The 21864-nt window shown below is 53.2% G+C and overlaps 1 protein-coding gene across 5 annotated transcripts in view; it reads left to right on the top strand.

Moving 5' to 3' along the window:
- Positions 1-21471, top strand: part of SIRPA (signal regulatory protein alpha) — a 41082-nt gene extending 19611 nt beyond the window's left edge. For 2 of the 5 annotated variants that reach the window (XM_027621254.2, XM_027621253.2), the window contains exons 4-9: positions 4036-4356; positions 4949-5287; positions 7187-7294; positions 10314-10338; positions 16653-16704; positions 18965-21471. In XM_027621254.2, the coding sequence (XP_027477055.2) occupies positions 4036-4356; positions 4949-5287; positions 7187-7294; positions 10314-10338; positions 16653-16704; positions 18965-19219 (1100 nt within the window). In that variant the 3' untranslated portion in view covers positions 19220-21471. Of the gene's footprint in view, positions 1-4035; positions 4357-4948; positions 5288-7186; positions 7295-10313; positions 10339-16652; positions 16705-18303; positions 18465-18964 lie in introns of all 5 variants that reach the window. The other 3 variants (XR_003524562.2, XR_003524563.2, XM_027621255.2) reach the window with 3 other exon arrangements.
- Positions 21472-21864: the final 393 nt, after the last annotated feature.

The following is a 21864-nucleotide window of genomic DNA, read 5'->3' as shown; positions in this document are numbered from 1 at the left end:
ATGTTCATGTATCCAGTGAGTGAGGAGATTGTTCCAGAACCCATCTGATTCCTGGCAGGTTTCTTCCTGCCCCAGCTTTGGATACTGTTTCCATGGAAGAGCCTGGTACATAGTAGGTGCTGAATAAAACTAAGTTACACTGACCCTTTGAACAGGGAGCCAGTATTTCTCCTTTTCATCATTTTTCCAGAGGTTCAGAATGGTATAGCCCTCTCCTTTAAAATACTGTATTCTGTTCTTCAACAATACGTGTTAAAAAGAAGAGTCCTTGGGGGAGGTGGGTTAGCTTTGCACCCCCAGATGAGACAGATATGCAAACATCTGATGAAGTGTTGAGCCTGTTCCTGGAGGCCATGGTTCCACATACATAAGAACATCAGGAGTCTTTCCCCGTTGTGTGATGTTGCTCCTTCACTGAACAGCCTGGGGCAGTGGCCTGGCTAGAGCAGAGGGGCCCCCGCAATCCCAGCAACACCAGGCACCCCATTTCTGGCTCTGCACACTGAGGATGATGGGGAGGCACTTCCCGGTGGGTGTCTGGAGCCCTGTGAGCAAGGGTTCATATTCTAGACTCAGCTGTTGGGACCCCACATCTTCCCTCAGTTGCTACAGGGTCAGCAGCTCTGGGCGCCCAGAGGGACCCCTCCCCATAAGTGCTTGCAGTGGAGAATGTCAGAGGGACAAGGAAGGTGGTGGTCACTGTTGGGCTAAGGAAGGTGCTCTGTTGTGAATGTGAAGGCTAGGGGCCACAGGAAATCCCCCCCCGGGGTTACAGTGGGGAGTGAGGAGGAGCCCCTTGGTTTCCCTCAGCCTCAGTCTCCTCACCTGTAAAATGGTGATATCATGGACTCCTTTTTGGAGATCTGGAAGGATCTGAGGCACTCTGCATCACCGGCACAGAGGAGGTGGCCCCAAATGTAGGTGTGCCTTCAGGGTTGTGACCCGGCTCCCCTTGCTGGGCTCTGTTGCCTCACCTGTAGAAAGTGGGTCATCACGCCAGCCTCGGTAGGATGTTAGGAGACCACAGAGAGCCGGGTGAGGGGACAGACCCTCGGTGAGCTCTGGGTGCTCCTCCCAGAACTGTACGATCCTGGGCTATTCTCCGTTTCCCTAGGGGCCTCCGTGTCCCATCTGTGGCCTGGGAATAATCAGGCTGCTGGTCAGGGGGCTGACGATTGGAGAGGAGATCCAGGAGGCCCCGGATGTGGGGGTTAGGCGATTCTTGGGCATTCGTACACAGCGGCCGAGAGCATGGCCAAGCCCCACTGCCCGGGCTCCCACCCAGCTCTGCCTCCCCTGCTCTGTGACCTCTGACAAGTCACCCACACGTTGGGCCCGGTGTCCTTGTCTGTCTGTGACCACCTGACCCCACAGAGCCGCTGCAGGGACTGAATGAGTGAATGCCTTAAAGCACCTACAGCAGGGCCTGGCACGTGGTCAGTGTCCCAGGAGTGTAGCTAGAATATGCCCGAGCCACAGGACCTTGGCCGGGTCACTCTTGCTCCCAGACCTTGAATGTAAGCGGGGTTTGGGGGGTGACGTTGGGTGCCTTGCAATCTGGGCTGCTCATTTAGAATCACCTGGGAAAAAAAGATTCCCAGCCCCTGGCTCCCCCCTAGATATTCTGACTTATTTTGTCAGACATGAGCCCGGGCAGGTGAATTTTTTAACCACTCTGCCCGGGCTGAAGAGCCCTAAGCTGGATGTTCCCCGAGGTCACAGAGGAAACCCTGAATTGTTTTCCTCCTTGTGCTCCTGGGGCTGGGAGAGGAGATTTGTGGTGGGTGGATGTTTCAGGAGAGCCCGTGCCTGCGACAGCTGTTTGGGAAATGAGCCCGAATAGAGTGGCCAGGACACCCTCCCAAGGAGCATGCCTGGGGCCGAGCTGCTCCCTGCCCTCCGGCCCAGGGAGGGGCAGCCGACACCCTGCTCAGATCCGAGCTTCACAGCTAGGGGACCTTCCCATCTTTCAGCATGCGTGCATCTGAACACGGGCCCGAGTCCCCGCAAAGACTTGCTGCTCAGCCCCAGAGCCCTCCCTGCCTCAACACACCCCAAATGTCACCGCCAAAATCTGTCCTCCCTCTTTCGAAATGCTCCCAGCTTCCTGTAAATAGCTAATCTGCAGGAATACGCCTGTGATCTCCTTCGTGTTTTGAAAGCCAGTTCGCCAAACTTATTTCCTGAGGGGATTATTAAAAGAAGAGGGAGAGAATCATACTTTGCTGGTTTCTGCTGCTTTTCTCATTCGGGGTTTTGCATGGCAGGCCTTGGGACTCTTCTTGTGTTCCCGCTAAGCTTTGGTTTTTGCCTTCTTACGGCCTAAAGGACAAATAGGTAGTATCAGAAGTAGTCACGAACAGATCTTATGATAATAATCATCGGTGTTGTTTATTAAGCACCTACTGTATGCTAGGTTCTGCGTTTTATTTTTTTTTATTTTTTTTAAGATTTTATGTATTTATTTGACAGAGAGAGACACAGTGAGAGAAGGAACACAAGCAGGGGGAGTGGGAGAGGGAGAAGCAGGCTTCCCACGGAGCAGGGAGCCCGGTGCGGGGCTCGATCCCAGGACCCTGGGATCATGACCTGAGCCGAAGGCAGTCGCTTAACAACTGAGCCATCCAGGTGCCCCGCCAGGTTCTGCGTTTTATTACATACATCCTCACATGTCACCGAGGTGGTGTTTTGACCCGCTTTGTACCAAAACAGACACGGAGGTGCAGGAAGGAAAAACAGAGCAGCTAAAATGAATCAGACTTGTGTGGGGTGGGGGGAGCTCTGCCCTTTATTCACTGCATACCCTTGGCCAGGGCTGGCTGAAGGATGAAGGAACTGAGGGGCGAGGAGGAATCAGCCCAGTGTCAGGTCCCCAAGACACTGCCCATGAGTGGTAACTGAGCCCAGCACCTTGTCCCTCTAGGGGCATCCAGGCTGCTGGTGATTTTATGACTTCACTTATTGACGTGACCTCAATATGTTTGATGTGTTTTAGGAAGCAAGTTAAATATTTACAAATGTGAATATTTGTAATATTTTCTATGTTTGTTGTGGAAGGTTTTGGGTAATAATTAACAATTTGGAGACACCCCATTCTATTGGTGAAGGGCATCCCTCCCTTTTTGATTCACTGATGTGTGTGTGCTTTCAGGACGCAGGACGGCTTCTCCCTGCTTGTAGTCCCGTGTCTCTGTCCTTGAAAGTAATTCACGATTAAGAAATTAACCAACTTGGGCTTTCTCAGCACTCAGCGATCTTGGTTTTCAACCCAAAACGGACCCAAGAGAAGAACGCAGTTTCAGAGAAACATCCCGTCATTCCCTCCCTCTTGGATTCAGGGATGGCACAGATTAGACCCTATGGAATATTTGTGGAGAGAGTGAAAACTAAAGTAAATTCATAAATACCTGAGCGGAGGGCTCTGGGTGTGAATTAGGTTTGGGATAAAGATAGATCTGTGTTTGTTTGGTTCTGAGAAGCATTGTCAGTGTTTTACTCAAAGTAAAACTGTTTGCATTCCCTTACTTGCCCCTCCCTGCAACCCCAGGAAGGAGAAAGGCATGCTGTCCCACGTCACAGAGGAAGAGCCACGCGGTGCCACGGCGTGGCACCCTTCCCTTGAGCTGGCCAGCCTGGTCCCGGCTTCCATGGGGGTCCCGCCCCACCCCTGCTTCCCCTGCAGGGACTGCTGCACAGGGTCTCTGAACTCAGTGAGGTTTGCAGGGAGGCGGCTAGGATGGTTGATACCAAGAGTGAGACCCATCAGAAATGTCGTTCCTGTGCCCAGATCGGTGGGAAGTCACCTGGCAGAGACCAGAAGGGGGACTTGAACTCCGGCCTGGAACTGCACCTGGGCCCTGCTCCCCGACTCAGAGTTCAGCTCTGGAGCCTCGGGTCCTCCTCTGTGGGATGAGGAGATGGCACGGCCCTCCCCACACGATCAGAAGGGCGGAAGGTTCTCCACAGTGTCACACACGTACCCTTAGTGCTGATGACCACAGTCATGCTTACTGTTCATAAATGCTCCTCTTGTAGCCAAACCCTCTCCCCCCGTGGTGTCGGGTCCCACGGCCAGGGCCTTGCCTGAGCAGACCGTCAACTTCACCTGCAAGTCCCACGGCTTCTCCCCCAAAAACATCACCCTGAGATGGTTCAAAAACGGGAATGAGCTGGCAGCCCTCCAGACCACCGTGGACCCGGAGGGAAACAGCACTTCCTACAGCATCTCCAGCACAACCAGACTGGTGCTGGCCCCGGGGGACGTTCGCTCCCAAGTCATCTGCGAGGTGACCCACGTGACCCTGCAGGGGGGCCCTCCTCTTCGTGGGACTGCCAACTTGTCTGAGGTCCTCCGAGGTAGATGCCCCTCACCCCCAGCCCAAGCCCGGGTCTGGCCCCCAAGTCTCCGAGCCTGCCCCTCCCCCCACTCTCTGCCCCAGGCCTTCCATTGCCTGGAGTCTGACTCCTGACAGACCCTCCCAGTCACCCTGCATCTAGATGTATGGTCCCCTCCGATGGTTTTTCATGGCAGCTGGGGGGTGAACACCTATCATGTGCCAAGCACTGTGCTGGGTAGGTCATTTACTTTACCAAAGCAATTCCAATTATTGAGCACCTGCTGTAATCCTCGCCACCGTGTGCTTGGTGATGTCATTTATTTTGCTAATTATTCTATTCCGGCTGCATGCCACCGGCTGAGTATTCTTGATTTCACTCATTCTTACCCTAATAGGAGCTACCAGTCCTTGAGCACCTACTGTGTGCTGGGCACTGTGCTTAAGGATTTCAATCATATGCGAAGACTACCCTCAGTGTTTGAGCACCAGCTGCATGCCTAGCCCTGTTCTGGGTGATTCCCTTGCTGTGTGGGGGGAGCTGAGTTCTCGAGCCCCTCCCCCGTGATCGATCTGTTCCATGAGGTCAGAGCTTCTGCTCTGTGCTCTTTCAGTTCCGCCCACCTTGGAGGTTTCCCAGGAACCCATGGCAGGGGACCAGGTGAAGGTCACTTGCCAAGTGAAGAAGTTCTACCCCCAGCGCCTACAGCTGACCTGGTTGGAGAACGGAAACGTGTCCCGAACAGAAATGGCCTCGACGGCCTCGAACCTCATAGAGAACAAGGATGGGACCTTTAACTGGACGAGCTCGCTCCCGGTGAACTCATCTGCCCACAGGGAAGATGTGGTGTTCACCTGCCAGGTGCAGCATGACGGGCAGCCTGTGGTCACCAAAAACCATACCCTCATGGCCTCTGCCCACCAGAAGGACCAGGAAACCCATAAAACCCAGGGTGAGGCCTCAATGCCGACTGTCCTGGCACTTTAAATTTTATCCTTTTTTTAACACTAAAAGTAGTAATTCCTGTTTATTATGGAATAATCTAGAGGTCTGTAGATATAAAGTCGAATTTTACAGTGAGTGTCCCGCCCCCAAAGCCCACACCTTAGCAGTGACCACCGGTAAGAGTTTGGTACATATCTTTGTAGATCTTTTGACAGAAGCATGCATTCGAGAGAGACGCGTGGGGTGGGGGAGTGGGGGGGGACATTGGCCTCTTCCTAGCTTCCTGCCTCCTGTTCCTGCACCTGACAGAGACTGTCACCTCCCAGGCCAGCCACCCCCTCCTGCTGTTCTTTCTCACCTCGGCTTTGTCCCCCTGGCTGCCTTCGCAGGCCTGCGCCCCCGGATTGGGATGGGGGCCTCAGAATCTTTGCACCTTATCTCAAGTAGAATCACTGCTGTGATGAATGACCTTGCACAGACTGTTACTTATGCAGCTCTTTTGAGGGTACGATTTCCCAAAGAGCATTTCTGGGCCAAAGTGCATGCCCAGTTAAGATGGCGACAGCCCTGGCACTCCCCCGTTCAAGGGAGAGGTGTCGGGTGTGATTTTCTCAGCCCCTCCCAACCTGTTGTCGACATCTCTATCTTCTCTCTTCAGAGTAGCAGCTCCTCGTTGGCATTTTGGTGCCACTATGGAACGTTCCATCACTCGTCATCAGCATGGCTCTGCCTTGCATCTGGCTGAGGGTTACAATAGAGTCCAATTCTTTCCCCAGTGCATCCTGGGAAGGAATAGGGGAGCTCTGGGAGCCTTGGGGCCCGCAAGGTGTCCCTTTGATGTCACTGATGCCTGGTTTTCATAGGATGAGGCCTATACTAGGAGACAGGACGTGTGGATTTCAACTCTGGCTCTGTCACAGACGTGCTGGGTGACCTTGGACAAGTCAGTGCCTCTCTCTGGGCCCCTTCGCTTGCTCATGGCAGTGTTGGCGCTTGACCCTTCAGCTCTGAGACTCAGCTGCCAGGGGCCATGGCTGTCTTGTTCAGCATTGTAGCTTCAGGACCTGGCACATAGTACACTCAGGAAATGCTTTTAAAAAGAATGAGAGAGTGAGTGAGTGAGTTGGTTGATTGTTTAGTTAGTAGGTTAATCATCAGAGCTATCCAATGAGGTAGAGATTATTATTGGCCTCAGTAACACGAGAGGAGGGCAGTATGTAGAGGGAGGTTTGAATGACTGGCTCAAGGTCACCCGACCAGCCACACTGATATGAACCCACGTTTCTGCAGCTCAGAGCCCTGCTCCTGACTACCCACAATGCTCTAGTGCAGGATCCCCCACCTGTGCCTGGCACCAGCCCTACCCACACAGTCTCCATTACAACTGACCTGGGTTCCGAGCTCCTCTGCCCCAGTCCCCGGCACAGATGAGTAGACAACTCCTGAGAACTCTGTAGAGTCCAGTAACCAGCTGCACACGTCTGCCATTGGTCCCCATCCCTTGACACCCCCCCTCCCAGTGTGTGACAGCCAGTTGCGACTCAGAGTTTCAGACAGACCTGGGCCGCCATGGTGGCCACTCTGGTTCATTCCAGGTGAAAAGGAACATGTTTCCATTCCTTGGGTGTGAGATTTCTGCCCATGTCCTGAGATCAGGCTTCCTCCATTGCCGTCAGCAACGAACATTTTCCCTCCTGGCACCTCGGCATGGTTTTTGCACGGCCCACGGGTGACCCACGTGGGGAAGTGTGTGCCTACCCACGAACGTGCCTGTGTGGCTCAAAATACGTATGGCCAGAGGTCCTCAGTTAATGATGCCTACCTAGCAGTGAAAAGGGGTGGTGGGTATTAAGTTTCACTGTTTTTAATTTGCATACGTGAAGCCTCTATTCCCTGTGGTCCCTAGACGCGAATGACAGCCGGAGTATCTTCATTGTGGTGGGCGTGGTTTGTGCCTTGCTGGTGGCTCTGCTGATCGCAGCCCTCTACCTCCTCCGAATCCGACAGAAGAAAGGTGCGTGCGTTCTCCTCTTCCTCCCCAGAAGTTGGGCCCTGGCTGTCCTTCCCCGAGAGAGAGGCCATGAGCGTGCTTTGGGCTAACGTAGCTGAAGCCGTGAGGAAGTCCAGTTGCTTCCACAAGAAGCCCAGCGGTAACAGTGTCGAGGCTGACAGAGACCTTCGGCAGGCTGGAATGTGGATGGTATCCCCTCCCGCCCCCCCTCCGCCCCGGGTAGGTTTTTCCCTCAGCCTCACCTTGTGGTTGCAAGATAGCCGTCACTGCTCCAGGCCTCACATCCTCCCGGGACACCTACCAAATTGGGAAGCAGGAAGATGCCGGGGCGCGAAGGGGGTCTCAGGAAGGAAACAGTATTTGCCAGGAACCCCGGCAAACACCTGCTTTCCTCTTACCCATCCAGGTACATGCCCAGCCCCTAGGCGGGGGGCGGGAGGAGGTGGGATCATACGAGCACCTCCTCCAAGACTGCTGGGAAAGACTAAGTGGGCGATGTCATGTAAAATGTTCGAGAGTGCCTGGCACACGGCAGGGTGCTCAGTAAACGTTAGCTCCTGTTGTCAGTATTGTACACGAGCCCAGAAACAGGCGCCGCCTTCCCGGAAAGCTGTCGTCATGGCGGCAAGGCACACAGCCTTGGACTCCGCAGCAGGAGAGTCCAAGCGCAAATCTAGGACATCATACCCTCGTTTTGTGCATGCCTGTGTGTGGAGTTGTTGCTTTGCCAAGGCTTCTGACTTCAGAATCAGACAAACCAGGGTTCCACAGCCTTGTTATATGTTCTAAACAATCAGTTTGGCCTCTGTGAACCTCAGTTTCCACATCTGTAAAATGGGTATAGCTGTGCCTCCCTTGGAGGAGAGTCACGAAACACAAATAAGCTCACAAGTAAAATAACATTCTCAGACCTCAGAAAATATATGTTCTCTTTCCCACTCATGGAGGAGACAATTTTAAGCCACTGTTTCTGAAACTTATTTGACTACGAGTTATAGAAACACATGTCATGTCACCACTCAAGGCACACCACACTCCTGTAGATAAAATTGGAACTCTGATATTTTCTTTTCTGTCATATTCTATACTAAATTCTCTTTAAAATGCTGGTTGTGACCCACCATATGCCACAGACCGCAAAGCGCTGTCCTGAGCTGCATTTCTGCACCCAGACCCCTGGGCTGGGCTCAGATGGGCACGTTGTTCATCAGTCACACATGTCTGTACCCCTCCCCTCTGCTCCCCAAGCTTCCCTCCCCCCTGAACTGGCTGGCAGGACTCAGCTGTGAGTACTGGCCAAGCCTTAGCCAGAAGGGCTGGCATCCGGCCCCACCTCTCTGGAATCTGGAAGAGTTTCTGCCAGGTGATCTACCTGGTGGTTTTTCCCTAAAGTCCAAGCCTTCACATCATAGGGGAAGGGCAGAGAAGCAGGCTCCACTGCCCACTGAGGGTGACAGGCCAGCCCATCAGATGGCATTCATGGTGGCCATGAGTGAAATCCCAGCCCCTCTATAGCAGGCTCATCCCTGGGCGCCTTGTCAGGCTCTGGCACATGCGCACTCATTACTGTGGGCTTGGGTGTTAGGAACCGGGTGTTCCAGAAGACGAACGGGGCTTAGAGAGCTGCAGACGCTGGCGAAGGCCGCCCAACCCCTGAGTGACGGGTCTAGCTGTGTGCAGAGCCCAGCTCTCACACATAGGCTCTGGTGACAGTGACAACTAGCACTCACTCCGTTCTTCTGACGTGCCACGCACTTTTCTCACCACAGACATCTGCGGTGGTTTTACTAACCCGCTTTTACAGAGGAGCAAACTGAGGCATGGAAAAGTTACAAAATTTGCCCAGGGCCTCAGCTGCTAAGCGGTGGGGCCAAGATTGAAACGTGGTCCAAGGGACTCTGTCTGGGACCGCTCTGCACATCATCTCTGCCTTAATGAGATGACCCTTCTCTCCTCGGTGGTCCCTGGAGGGGTCTGCCCATCCTCTACATCAATACTTGCAATGAAATGTCCTGATTTCAGCTCTACTGCTTACCAGCTGGGTGGCCCGAGGCAGCCCCCCAGTCTCTCTGGTATAAAATGAGGGTGATTGGTGTCCCATGATTGGGCTCCCTGAGAGAGCTCGTGTTCCAGCACTTTGCAGCCCATCAGCTTCCATTCAGACATTGGATGCTGAGCTGCAGCCTTCCCAACTGGTACCAACTCACCTAAAAAATCCACTACCTGCCCAGGCACCAGGCATTCACCTGGCAGGGAGAATTCTTGCATTGTGGCAGCCTCTAGCCTGGTAGAATGCAGTGCAGAGCACATTTGGTGTGCAGGTTGCTTTTTAATTACAATTTTACGGTGGGATGGGAGTCAAATAGTGGCCAAACCCCAGCAGCTTCTCTGTGGTGTGCCCCATATCATAGGCTTAAAATCTCTGAACCAGATGGACCCTTTCTTCCCACCTAAGATCCTTTTTTAGAAAGTGGTGACATGAAAATAAATAGATGTCCAGCCCAACTCCGTGAGCTGGAGAGCTGAAATTCAAGCTCAGAGAGGGGAAGTGACCAACCAGGGTCACACAGCGAGTGAGGTGGGGGCAGACGTGGGATTTGCACCTGCTCTCCCAACTCTAGCCCTGCTAGAATCTGTTCCTCAGCTGTGAAGCGCCCTGACTGGGACCCAGGCTCCCATAGGGTCTCAGATAAGGTATCTGGTGAGTGGAAGTGAGGCCAGACAGAGGCAGGGCAGATGGCCTCTCCTGGGCTAAAGGCTGCTGCGGGATCGGACCTTGGCAACCCCCAGAGGTGGGAAAGGGGGAAAGCCCAGCCCACTGGTCCTCCTGATGGAAGATACTAGACCACCCCACTGGAGTGGGCATGGCGGATTCCTGTGGTTCAGAGGAGGTGATTTCAACAATTCCTCACAACCTCCCTGGAGGCAAACTTTTGCCCCACCCCCCCACCCTGCAAAAAATTATGTAAGAACAGTGTGTTTCTAGGTTAAATAACTGGTTTGGGTTTCTTTTCTCTTTCAGCCAAGGGCTCCACTTCTTCTACAAGGTAAGTGTGCCACTGGGCGAGGATCCTCAGTAGTGGGTGGTTGGTTGGTTGACAGCCCCCCAAAATTGTGAAGCGCCATCCACACCCACTGACCCTCACTCCCGTGCCGGGCAGCCTATTTCTCTCCTTTGTGTCCGTGTTTGATAATTGTCTCAAGTGAGGGGATTTGAGGGGATTTCTTTGGCACAGAGGCTCTGATTTCCTGCCTGCCGTCCGCAGACAGCGAGACCCTCCCCCAGTCCCGTTTGGATGGTGGCGGAAACCTGCCGCCCCCACACGCAGCCCCCAGATCCGAGCTGTATACTTTGCTCTTTCCTTCCTTCGTTCAGTGTGTGTTGAGTACCTTGGCAAGGGCGGCCCCCGGAATGCCGGGACAAGTAGGGTAGAAACGGTCTGCCGACCGGCAGCCAAAAGCCTGCTCAGAGCCTAAGGCCGTGACGTTATAGCACAGACCGTACATTAGATTGTTACTTTTCAGTGGCTTTCTCGGAGTCCCTCCTGTGCATCAGCTCTGTCCCGGGTGCTGGGGAAACAGCAGTGAGCAAGCATCCAAGCCTTCCTGGCGCTCAGGGCCCAGGGAGAGAAGCAGACAGTTAGCACAGAGGCAAAACGACGTGTACTGTTGTGTCAGGTGGTGACAAATCAGGCCCAGCAGGGGATGGAAACTGATGTCGGGGGCTAGCTTAGGCAGGGGAGGGGACCGCCACTGAAGAGGGGATGTGACCAGGGACCTGAGCCAAGGAGCTGTGAAGGGGGATGTGTCTGCTGGGCGAGAGAGCGGGAGTGGCCAAGGTGGGAGGTTGGGAGGAGGCCTGTGTGCTGGGGCAGAAGGAACGGGAAGGGCAGGAGAGGAGGCCGGGGAGATGCAGGCCCACAGTCTCAGCCCAAGGCCATGCAACCAGGTTTGTTACTAATTCAGACTTTCCAGCTTTTAAATGAAAGCCCCCGATATTCGCCCCCAGTGGAGAGATCCAGAACCCCATAATCTACCACTTGAATGTACCTGCCTGGAAACAACAAATAAATTGCACGGGCATGCCCCGCATGGACCATAAATAAAAGCCATAAATAGCTTCATGTTGGTTCAGGTCAGGTTTTGCTAACAAATGGGTTGCGCAGATCTTTCTTTCTTTCTTCTTTTTTTTTTTTTTTTTTTTTTTAGAGCTTTGTGGATTTCAGAATTGCAGAGCAGGAACTAAGGTTCTGGAGTGGAGGCCAGCAGTCTAGGGTTTGAGTCCCAGTGGAACGAGGAGCCATAGGAGGGAGATGATCTGACTTGTGTTTTGAAAGTACCACCCTGAGTGGCGTGTTGGGAACAAGCTGTAGGAGGTGAGGATGGAGGCAGAGAGGCCCAGGAGAAGGCCGCTGCAGTGGTCAAAGCCCATGCTGGTAGCCTGGACCGTGGTGAAGGGATGGCTGAGAAAGGGGCAGATTCTGGATATGTTTTGGAGGTAGAGTCCAGAGGACTTGCTGATGGATTATAGAGTCAAGGACAGTCCCAAGGTTGGGGGCAATGGGAGTGGGGGGGTGTGTGTGTATGCACCAAGTACACTCTTTTCAAGGGCAAGACTTCACTTTTTTTTTTTTAAGATTTTATTTATTTATTTGAGGGAGAGAGAGAGAGAGAATGAGCAGTGGGGGTGGGGGGGCAGAGGGAGAGGGAGAAGCAGGCTCCCCACTGAGCGGGGAGCCCGACAGGGGGCTTGATCCCAGGACCCTGAGATCATGACCTGAGCCAAAGGCAGGCGCTTAACTGACAGCCCCCGCAAAGCGCCCCCAGACTTGACTTATGTTCTTTTCTTGAAAACCTTCAGTGGCTCCCCACGGCCCTCAACAGAGTCCAGCAGTGCCACTGAGGCCCTCAAGCCGCTCGTAGTCCGGCCCCCATTGACTTGGACAGTTTCCCTTCCGGCCACTCCTCAGCCCTCACACTCCGTGACTCAGCCACGCTGTATTCCCTCCGCAGCCTCCCACACGCCGTGTCCCCACTCTCCTCCCAGCCCTCTCCCTGAGATGCGCTCCAGCACCACCCAGGGTTTCCACCACGCCCGGGGGGGCAGCCGTCACCATGGGCTCTACAAACAGCGCCCCCTGGAGTTGTGCAACATAGGAGCTCGAGTGGGCACCCCTCCTTTCACCTGCTTACCTCCTTCCCTCCCCCCAGGGACAGGGGCCTGTCCTGGGACCTCTCCTGGTGCCCCTGCATTGACACCACAGTGTATTCAAGCTGTCTCTGCACCTGCCCCACACTATAATCCACCCCCCACCCCTGGTTGAGGGCAGGGATCCTTTCCCTCAGGTTCTCCTGAACCTGGCACCATGCCTGGAATGGAATAGGTGCTCAGTTCAGGTTTGCAGAATGAACCAAATGCATGAGGAATGAATGAATGCCATCCCAGACCACCGCCCCAATCCGCAATCTCTTCCCCTTCCGAATCCCTAAAACTCTCCTCGGTGCCTTCACGGCCTCAGATACAGGAGGATTGCTCTTTTTTATTTTGTTTTTATTGTTGTCATTATTTTTTGCTTGTCTCAACTCCCCAATTAGACAATAAGTTCCCAAAAGAAAAGGACAGCGTCAATAATAGTAACGACGGCATCGGCAGCTAACATCCATCAGGCACTTACTGCGTCCCGGGAACCGATCTTTGTTTTTTCCTCGAGTGGCCCAATGGTAATTTTAATTATAGGAAAAAAACCCTCTGATTTACTATCACCCCATGTTAATTGAACAGAGCTTCTCAAACTCGAGCGTGTGGCAGAATCTCCTGGACAGCTTGTTAAAACCCAGATTACTGGGTGCCTTCTCCCCCCGAGTTTCTGATGCGGGGCTTGCATTTCTAACAAGTTCCCAGGTGGTGCTGATGCTGCTGCTTCCAACCCAGACTTTGAGAACCCCTGTTCTAGAAGGTTATTCTTGTCCCTGTGTATGCAGAGGAAACCGAGGTTCAGAGAAGTCGTGTGACATTCCCAAGGCCCCACAGCCGGCAAGTACCAGAACTCCGGCTCCAGCCCAGATTTCCCTGCCGCGGCAGCTGGTGCTGCTCATCACTGCTTTCATGCCTCCCGCTGCCTATTTTTTCTTCCCCAGAGAAGCCAACCATTTTCTGCCTGTGTTTTATTTTTCCAGCATGAACCTACCAAGGGAGCCGTGAGATTGCTTGCTCCCTTTCATCTCCCTAAACCAAAGCGCTAGCTGCTGAGTGGGGATGGTGTTTCCCATGCAGCGGCCACCTTCAGTCAGCCGGCTGGGATCACTTTCCAGAAGTTGCGGGTGTGGAAAACAACTGAGCACCCTGGAGAGGGTGCCGGGGAGGGTAGAGGGAGGCTTGCCGCTGCTTTGAGCTCAGAGAGCCCTTCAGGTGCAGGGCTGGTGGAGGGACTGGGTATCGCTAACTCCCTGGGTTAGGGACGTACCAGTAGAACATTGTCTGTAATCCTCCCCAGCTCAGACGAGAGAAAAATAGCTCTCTGCTCCCTTAATTGGGCACTGGGGTTCATTCAGTCAGCCATTTGTCCACTTGTCAGGCATTCACTGCGTTTATTCCTGGAATATTTAGGGCTTCTCTGATTCTTTCATTTATTCATCTGAACTGAGCCCAGCTCAGTGCCCCATCTTAAGCTAGGGCATTGCAAAGGAGAGCAAAAAAGACACCAGCCCTGGTCTTGTGGCCCTTTTGATTCAATGTCCATTCATTCATTCATTCATTCATTCAGCAAATACTTAGGGCGTACTGACAGTGCACCAGCCTGTTACCGGGTGTTGGGACTCTAGTGTGGAGCCCACGATCCATCAGGAGGCGGGTCACCAAACAAGCTGGGTGGGAGGTTAATACACGATGTGGTACAGGTGCTGGCTAGATAAAATAGAGCTAGGCAGGGAGCAGAGCAGGGGGTGGGGTACAGTGGGCCGTCAGGGAAAGCTGGTGTACAGAGGTGACATTCAGAAGGTAGCTGAAGGATGGGAAGGTTCCTGCCATAGGAATATCTGGGACAAGAATGGGCCAGGCAGAGGGGACAGCCAGTGCCAAGACCCCGAGGCAGGAGCAGTTGGACATGTTCATGGAACACGGAGGAGGCTGGGGCAGCTGGGCTGGAACAGGCAAGGGGAAGAGATGGGAGACTAGAGCATTCAGCGGGGGCCGACCGCGCAGGTGCGCCATTCTGGATATGGAGATGGATCTCGCTGCGTGCTGACAAGGGGTTGGGGGTTTTGAGCCGAAAATGACATGACCTCACCTATGCCTTTTCCATGTGGAGAATGGCACACTGAGGGGTAGGAACAGAAGCAGGGACACAAGGGGGGAGGCTCTTCAGGAATCTAGGGAGCTAGGATGGTGGAGGAGACCTGAGTAGCTGAGTTTGATATGGATTTTGGAAGCAGGGTCAACAAGAGTTGTGACGGGTTAACATGGGTTGTTAAGGAGGACAGAGGAGAATCAGGGATGTTTCCCATTTCTTTAGCCTGAGCACACGGATGGGTAATAGCAGTGCCATTCTGTGATGAGAGACAGACACAACAAAATGGGTAATTGCGTCTCATCCGCAATATTGCTCTGAAAGGGAGGAACCCGGTGTTCTGAGAATGGAATGTGAAGTTCAGCGAAGTTTTCCCAAAGAAAGGACTATTTGAAATAGAATCCAAAGAAAGAGAAGCAGTGAAGCAAATGAAGAGGCAAGGAGGGCTGCCCGTGCAAAGGCCCTAGGGCACTCTGAATGTCTTCATTCCAAGTCACTTTTACACACCTGTACCCATGGCCTGAGGAAGCAAGACAGGTAGGCAGCAGACGGACACATCTGCCAGACAGGAAAATAGGCAAGGAGGCTTGAAGGTATCCTGGAGGGGCAGCCCAGCCAGCCCAGCTCTGTCAGAGAAGCTTTCCCAAGGAGGTGACACCATAGTTAAGTCTTGAAGAATGCACAAAAGTTAACCAAGAGGAAAAGTGATTGAGGGTGGCTTTCCAGGCCATTGTTGACACAAAGTATATCTCATCGAGTAGCCATTGTGAAATATTTGGTGGGTGGATATGTGGGTAAATAAGGTCAGGCAGTGAAAGGGCCTGGGGCAGTCCACAGGGGCCAGACCACACGGGGCTTATGATGGGTTGATGAGTGATGACTAGAACCAGAGGCCGTGGGGAGCCTTGGAAGCGTTGGAAGCAGTAGGGGTGTGGATAGATCTTCGTGATCTTCCTTAGCAGCCGGTGTCCCTGCCCCCAGAGGTCTGTTTCTGTGGCCACGTGGGCCTAGTCATGCCCCAGAACTGCTTTCTGAGCCAAGATCTCGTGCCAAATCCATTAATAACCCTGCTGCCAAGCCCCATTGCTCATTTCTGACATTATCCAGGCTCACATCCCCAGAGTTGCCAGCCTGAGAATTTACACAACTCCTACAGAACCGTGGCTCTGGTGTGCTCACCACCTTGACCATGACCCAGCAGTGAGCCAAGCCACAGCCTCCAATTACAGAATCAAGTGCATGAACAGCTTCTTTGATTAACCAGGACACTGTGCCTTCTCTTTTCTTTTCTTTTCTTTTTTTTTTTAATGCTAAGACCTAGATGTGTAGAATATAGAACGTGTGGAAAATATGGGAACTAAAAGGAAGAAAAAAAAAAAACCTTCCAAAGACCACTGCTGTTAGCATTTTACTATATTTCCTTCCCGTGTTATCCATACATTTTTAGAATTGAGATCATTCCATAGAGAATGTTGCCTTCTCACTTATTTTAATGTAATCATTTCTAATAAAAAAAAACTCTCATAAACCTTTTAAATCTTTATCTATGAACCTATCCTAATTTCCTTAACCAGTCCCAATTGGCAGAGCTGTAACATATAAACCTTCCTCCCTATCCTGCTCTGTGACAAATGCCTCTGTGCCTAACGCTTTTTCTATATTTTGAATTCCCCCCAAAATGCGCACTTATGAGTCAAAAGATGAGGACACCTTCCAAGCTCTTGATTTTGCCAAGCTGCCTCCCAAAAGGCTTATACGGGTTTGCCCTTCCCGCCAGCAATGTATGAATGTGTCTGTTTCACCATATCTTCCCCAGCACCCAGTATTTTCACTTTTAAAGATCCTTGCTGAAAAATTAGGTTAGGAAAAAAAAAAAAAAAAACAAAGAGTGCACTGCTTAAAATTCCTTCTCATTGAGATTGACCCTTTGATCCAAACATTTGATAAACAGTTGTGTTTCTGTTGTGACTTGCTCCACCCGTATAGGAAATGGAACGAAATGTTATTCTTACCAATTTGCATGAGCACTGGAGCTAGTGAGGATATTTTTATCTGTGCATCTCTTTCCTTTTTAGGTTGCATGAGCCCGAGAAGAACACCAGAGAAATAACCCAGGTACAGTCTTTGGTGAGATGCCCTTCCTGGGAATCTTGATTGTGTGATTTCCTTGCCTCAACCAGAGTTGCAGATCTTGCTCTAAATTAAGACTCCTTCCCCAGAGCGGGGGAGGGGGTATGGGATGGGGAGAGTGGGGGAGCCTGGCATTCTTGATGTCCCCTTCGTCCTCTGTGCACTCTCTCCCTCTGCCCCAGCCAGGAGAGTGTCACAGTCTCCTTGACCCAGCACACCCATTGTACAACTCCAGGGGGCACCGTCCACAGTTTGCTCACTAATTGCCTCGTGCAAGGGCATACTCCCTTTCTAGCGCCTTCTCTTCAACACTGCTGATGCAGTTGGGCAGGCAACGTGGTTGGCCTGATTCCGAGAAACCCAGCCCTGCTTCTCTCACTGGCTGATGCTGTCAGACCTTGGAGGCAGAGGGCTGCCTCTTGTAATGAGACAGGCCCTGCCCGGGAACCCGAGAGCTGTCCTTGACATTTCCCGGGCTGTTGTCATCGTTTTAGACACACTCTGTTGCAGAGAGTCGGGGCTGGTAAAAGGCACAGCGTTCGTAGGCCTAAACACCGCGGCCTACTCTCCTGACCCGGTCAGCCCCCAGTGGCCCTGGGCTCGAGCTCGAGGGGTAATTCGAAAACAAGGCCTTGTCCCCCAGTCATTTTACCTCTGGATTTCTTTCTGGGACTTTCAGGGGTCATTGAACTGGTCACTGAAACCTGCCCAGAATTTACAGCCAGCCAAGACTTCCTGAGCACCTACTGTGTGCCAGGCCCTGGGTGGTGAGCAAGACAGTCACAGCCCAGCCATTGTGGACTCGCAGCCTTGTGTTTAGAATCCCCAGGGCCAGGTGCAAGCCTCTGCCAGGGAGGGAATTTAATGCTGTTGCTGTAGTTTTCCCAGAGGGAAGTGAGGGAGTGTGCAGGGTTCGAGACTGAGGGGCTGTGTGGTGAGACCACCGCTAGAGTCCAACAGACTTTGGATCCTTTCCAGCTGTGTGACTTTGACCCAAGTACTTAACCTCTCTGGGTCTCAGTTTCTTCACTTGTAAAATGGGGTAAGTAATTCCAACAACAGGCTGAGTTGGGCCTAGAGAAGGTGCTCCGTGTGATGGCATGGAGCCTCCAAGCCCTCGGGAGCCAAGCTCTGTGGGGATCACTGTGCACCAACCAGGAGGAGTGGTTGCTGTCGCCCCCCCCCCCCACCCCGCTTCTATGGTCTAGGTGCAGGGCACAGAGGGAGCAGAGTTTGTAATTCGTGATGAGTAATTTTAAGGCGGTCATTGTGCATGATATGATGAGCACGTGGGAGACCTTTAGGTTGGCTAGATGGCGGATAATGGCTAACATTTATCGAACATACGTGTTCACTCAATATGTGCCCGGCTCTGTTCTAAGAGCTTTACCTGGGTGATCATATCTGATCCTCACAGGGACCCTGGAAATAGACACTATTATATTCCTGCTCTATAGATGGGGAAACCGAGACCCAGAGAGGTTAAGTGAATTGCCCAAAGTCCCTTAGGTAGAGAGAGCCCAACCGAGTCTCGCTGCATCTGCTCCCTGGGGACTCATTCTCACATGCTCCTCTCTTCTGTCTCCCGGACCCCAGCCTCACCCTGAATGAGGCTGAAATTGCTATCCATCCATCCATCCATCCATCCATCCATCCATCCATCCATCCATTCATTCAACACTGATCGGGCTTCTTCAATGCTGGCCTTGGTTCCTGCATTCTAACAAATACCTAGTGAATATGTATTGAAGAAACCAGTAAGTGAATGACTATCTCCACCCACTATGGGTCGGCATCTACTTGGACCCCCAGACAGAGTCACTCCTGGGTCGTGGAGAAGCATGGGTTGAGGAAGCACAGCGTGGGAGCCCTGGAGCCGGCCAAGGGCAGGGTCTTAGGATGAAGCGGTGCTTGAGCTGGAATGTACGGGGTGAATTGGGTTTCATGACGAGGAGAAGGGGGTCGGACACCAGGCAAAGGGAAGAACGCTGAAAAGGCAGGATAGAGCTTCGGGAGGAGGGACGCTGAGGCAGCTCTGTGAAGTGACCAGGCTGGCTGAGTTCAGGAAGCTTCTTCAGGCTACGTGGGGATTGGAAGGGTAAGGCTGGAGGCGGGTAACCTGGGCCAGAGACGAGCGGGTCGTGACTTAGGGCTGAACCAGTGGGGCCCAAGGACAGACAGAAGCATCCAGCCTTGGTGCCAGTGGGTGGATGAGTGGCTGGGGGCTCCAGAGTGAACGTCTCTCCACCACGTTTAGATCCAGGACAACAATGACATCACCTATGCAGACTTGAACCTGCCCAAGGGGGAGAAGTCTGCGCCTCGGGCCGCCGAGCCCAACAACCACAGAGAGTATGCCAGCATTCAGACCGGCCCACCGCCCGCATCCGAGGACAACCTCACCTACGCGGACCTGGACATGGTCCACCTCAGCCGGGCCCCCAAGCAGCCGGCCCCCAAGCCCGAGCCATCCTACTCGGAGTATGCCAGCGTCCAGGTCCAGAGGAAGTGAATGGGACCGTGGTCGTCTCTAGGGTCTGTCCTTACGAGCCTTCCTGTCCCACGCGGGACAGCCGTGATGGGGACAGCCAGCCCAGTTCCCAGAGGGCCGGGATGGCGCAGGCCCAGGGACTCCAGGGTGAGGCTGGCTCTCGTTTCCCCAACCCACTTGGCTCTCCAGCATTTCCAGGGCAGCCACCGTCCCCCCACATCGCCACACATGGAGGCCGATGGTGCCAGACCACCCGGGGGACCGACCTGGGAACTGGCCAGAGTTGCTGGGGGTCCAAGAACCCTCATGCCTGTCTCCATCGACATGTGGGTCTTGGTCATGGTCTTGGAGACCCTGACTGTCCCCTTAATGCTCTGCAGCCTGATCTTCCAGGGTGAGGAGGGAGACAACCCCATCTCCTTTCACCACCACCCAACTGGGGCTTGGGGAAGATGTTCCCTTTAGATTGAACTGCCCCATCCATGGAGAAGCTGGGGAAAAAACAAACAAACAAAAAAACCTCTGGGACACGCATCCCAAGACTTGGTGAGATTGCTGCCAACGGTCCCAGCCTCCCCATCCCCGGACTGATGAAGCCCAAGCCCTTGGGGAGGGGAGGACCCTCCAAGGAACTCCCGTACAACCACCACCACCGCCACCATCGAGGACTGAGTAACAAAACCCTTCTGGTGGCCCGCTGGGACTCCTTGAGGACCCATCATCCCAACCGCGACGCTCCATGTGGCCCCTCCTCTCCTTTCTAGACCTGAGCTTGCTTCCTCCAGCTAGCACTAACTCAGCAACATCTCGCTGTGGACGCCTGTAAATTATTGAGAAATGTGAAATGTGCAATCTTGAAACTGAGGTGTTAGAAAATTTGATCTGTGGTGTTTTGTTCTGTTTTTTCTTAAAACGACAGCAACGTTATTTTGGCTCTTTGTCGTGTGTTGAAGTCCCTGGTTGGGTCTTGTGCGGTCTAAGGTTTACCAGTTGGTGGTCCTGGAGGGATCCTCTTACAGCAGAAACGGAGTTCCTTCACGTCCCAGACCCTGAGAATGGGGAGGAAGGTTGCCGTGTGGCTGCTCCATGGAGACACTTAGCCTTAGTCTCTCTCCCAGACGAAAGTGGTCATGCCCTCAGCCGAGCCACGTGGCTGGTACTGCTGCCATCCGCGCCCCCAGCGTGCGTGCGAAGCCCAAACCTGCCCAGGCTGTCTCCAGGCTGCGTCCTTCACAGTGCAGTCTTGTGGAGACCTGCGGCCTCAGTCTTCTCATCCAGAAAGAGGAGAGAGGAAAGATGCCCCCCCCCCCCCCTTAGCGACTGCCCCACTTCCAGCTCTCTGAGCTGACCCCTGCAAGAGGAATCTTCTATTTCTGCTCTCAAACCCTTCCGGGATCAAACTGGAATAAATCCAAGACAGCCAGGAGGTTGGGCAGATGCTGTGACCTATTACCCCTGCCCCCCCCCCACCACCCTTCTGATGGGGAGTGGGGGCCTGGCTGGGCCCAGGGCCAGCATGTGTAGCAAGCCCTGTTTATTTAGCCTCCACGTATAACCGACCGACTCTTCGAGCTGAGGGGTTCCTCCGAATGCCTCTTCGGTCCAGCCATTTGATCCCCCAGGGATTCCAGGCCATCAGAACGAGAAGCTGAGCCATCTTGCCTATCAGCAGGTCTTACACGTGGAACACTGAGCTCAGCTCAGACCCAGTTCTCTGGGGACAGTGATTTGGCATTTTACATGGTGGCATCCAGGAAGCAGCTGAGCCAACAGGCCATGTGGGCAGCTTTGGCCCGATGAGCCAGAGTTTCTCTGTGGCATGTGGGAGCACAGTGGCCCAGCCACCTGGCTCGGGCCGTTTCCAAATTCCAAAAGGTTGGCTTGTAAACCTTAGTCTCCCTCGCTTCTGCCCAGAGAAGGCACATGTGTCAAGCGGGCACACGTATGCACATACACACAGAATTTTAAGAGAATGTTTTCTTGGTGCCATTTTAATTTTACTTTATTTTGAATTTTGGAAGGGGAGTAAGGGAACGAGGCCAAGGAAGTTGTGCAGCTTTAGCTCGGCCTGGCAGCCTGGAGATTCCCATACCTTGTGTATCGAAGCCCAGGAAAGGGAAGAGGTTGAAACAACACTGCGGAAGGAGCGTGGTTTCGGGAGTTTATTTTAAGACTGCTAGGAAGGAAACAGGCCCCATTTTGTATATAGTTGCAACTTAAACTTTTTGGCTTGCAAAATATTTTTGTAATAAAGATTTCTGGGTAACAACGACCACTCTGGATGTTGAGTGTCTTTATCTCTGCGCACGTGACCCCCTGTCCCCAAGAGCCTGGGAGAGGGTGCTGTGTGGCCCCGGAGCTTGGAGACCACAGGGCTTGGGTTTTCTAGACACAAAGACTTTGTTTCCCCTGGCTCAGAGCGGTGGAAGGTTGTGCCCCACACACCTGCGTAAACCAAATTCCAACAGACAATCACGTTTGAATCTCGGCTCTGCCACTTTGCAGTTCACACAGCTCACCTCCTCCTGGAGACTCAGACTCATCATGTCATCGACACAATGGGGACAGTCGTACCCCCAGCCAGGGTTCCTGTGCAGATCGAAGGAGGCCAGGGGGTGCCAAGCCCCATGCTTGGTGCGTGGCAGGCCTTCACTAAGTGTTGGTCC

This window comes from Zalophus californianus, chromosome 8, assembly GCF_009762305.2.
Source record: "Zalophus californianus isolate mZalCal1 chromosome 8, mZalCal1.pri.v2, whole genome shotgun sequence".
Lineage (NCBI taxonomy): Eukaryota > Metazoa > Chordata > Mammalia > Carnivora > Otariidae > Zalophus > Zalophus californianus.
The sequence above is the reverse complement of the archived record's forward strand: the minus strand, read 5'-3'. Positions and strand labels throughout refer to the sequence as shown.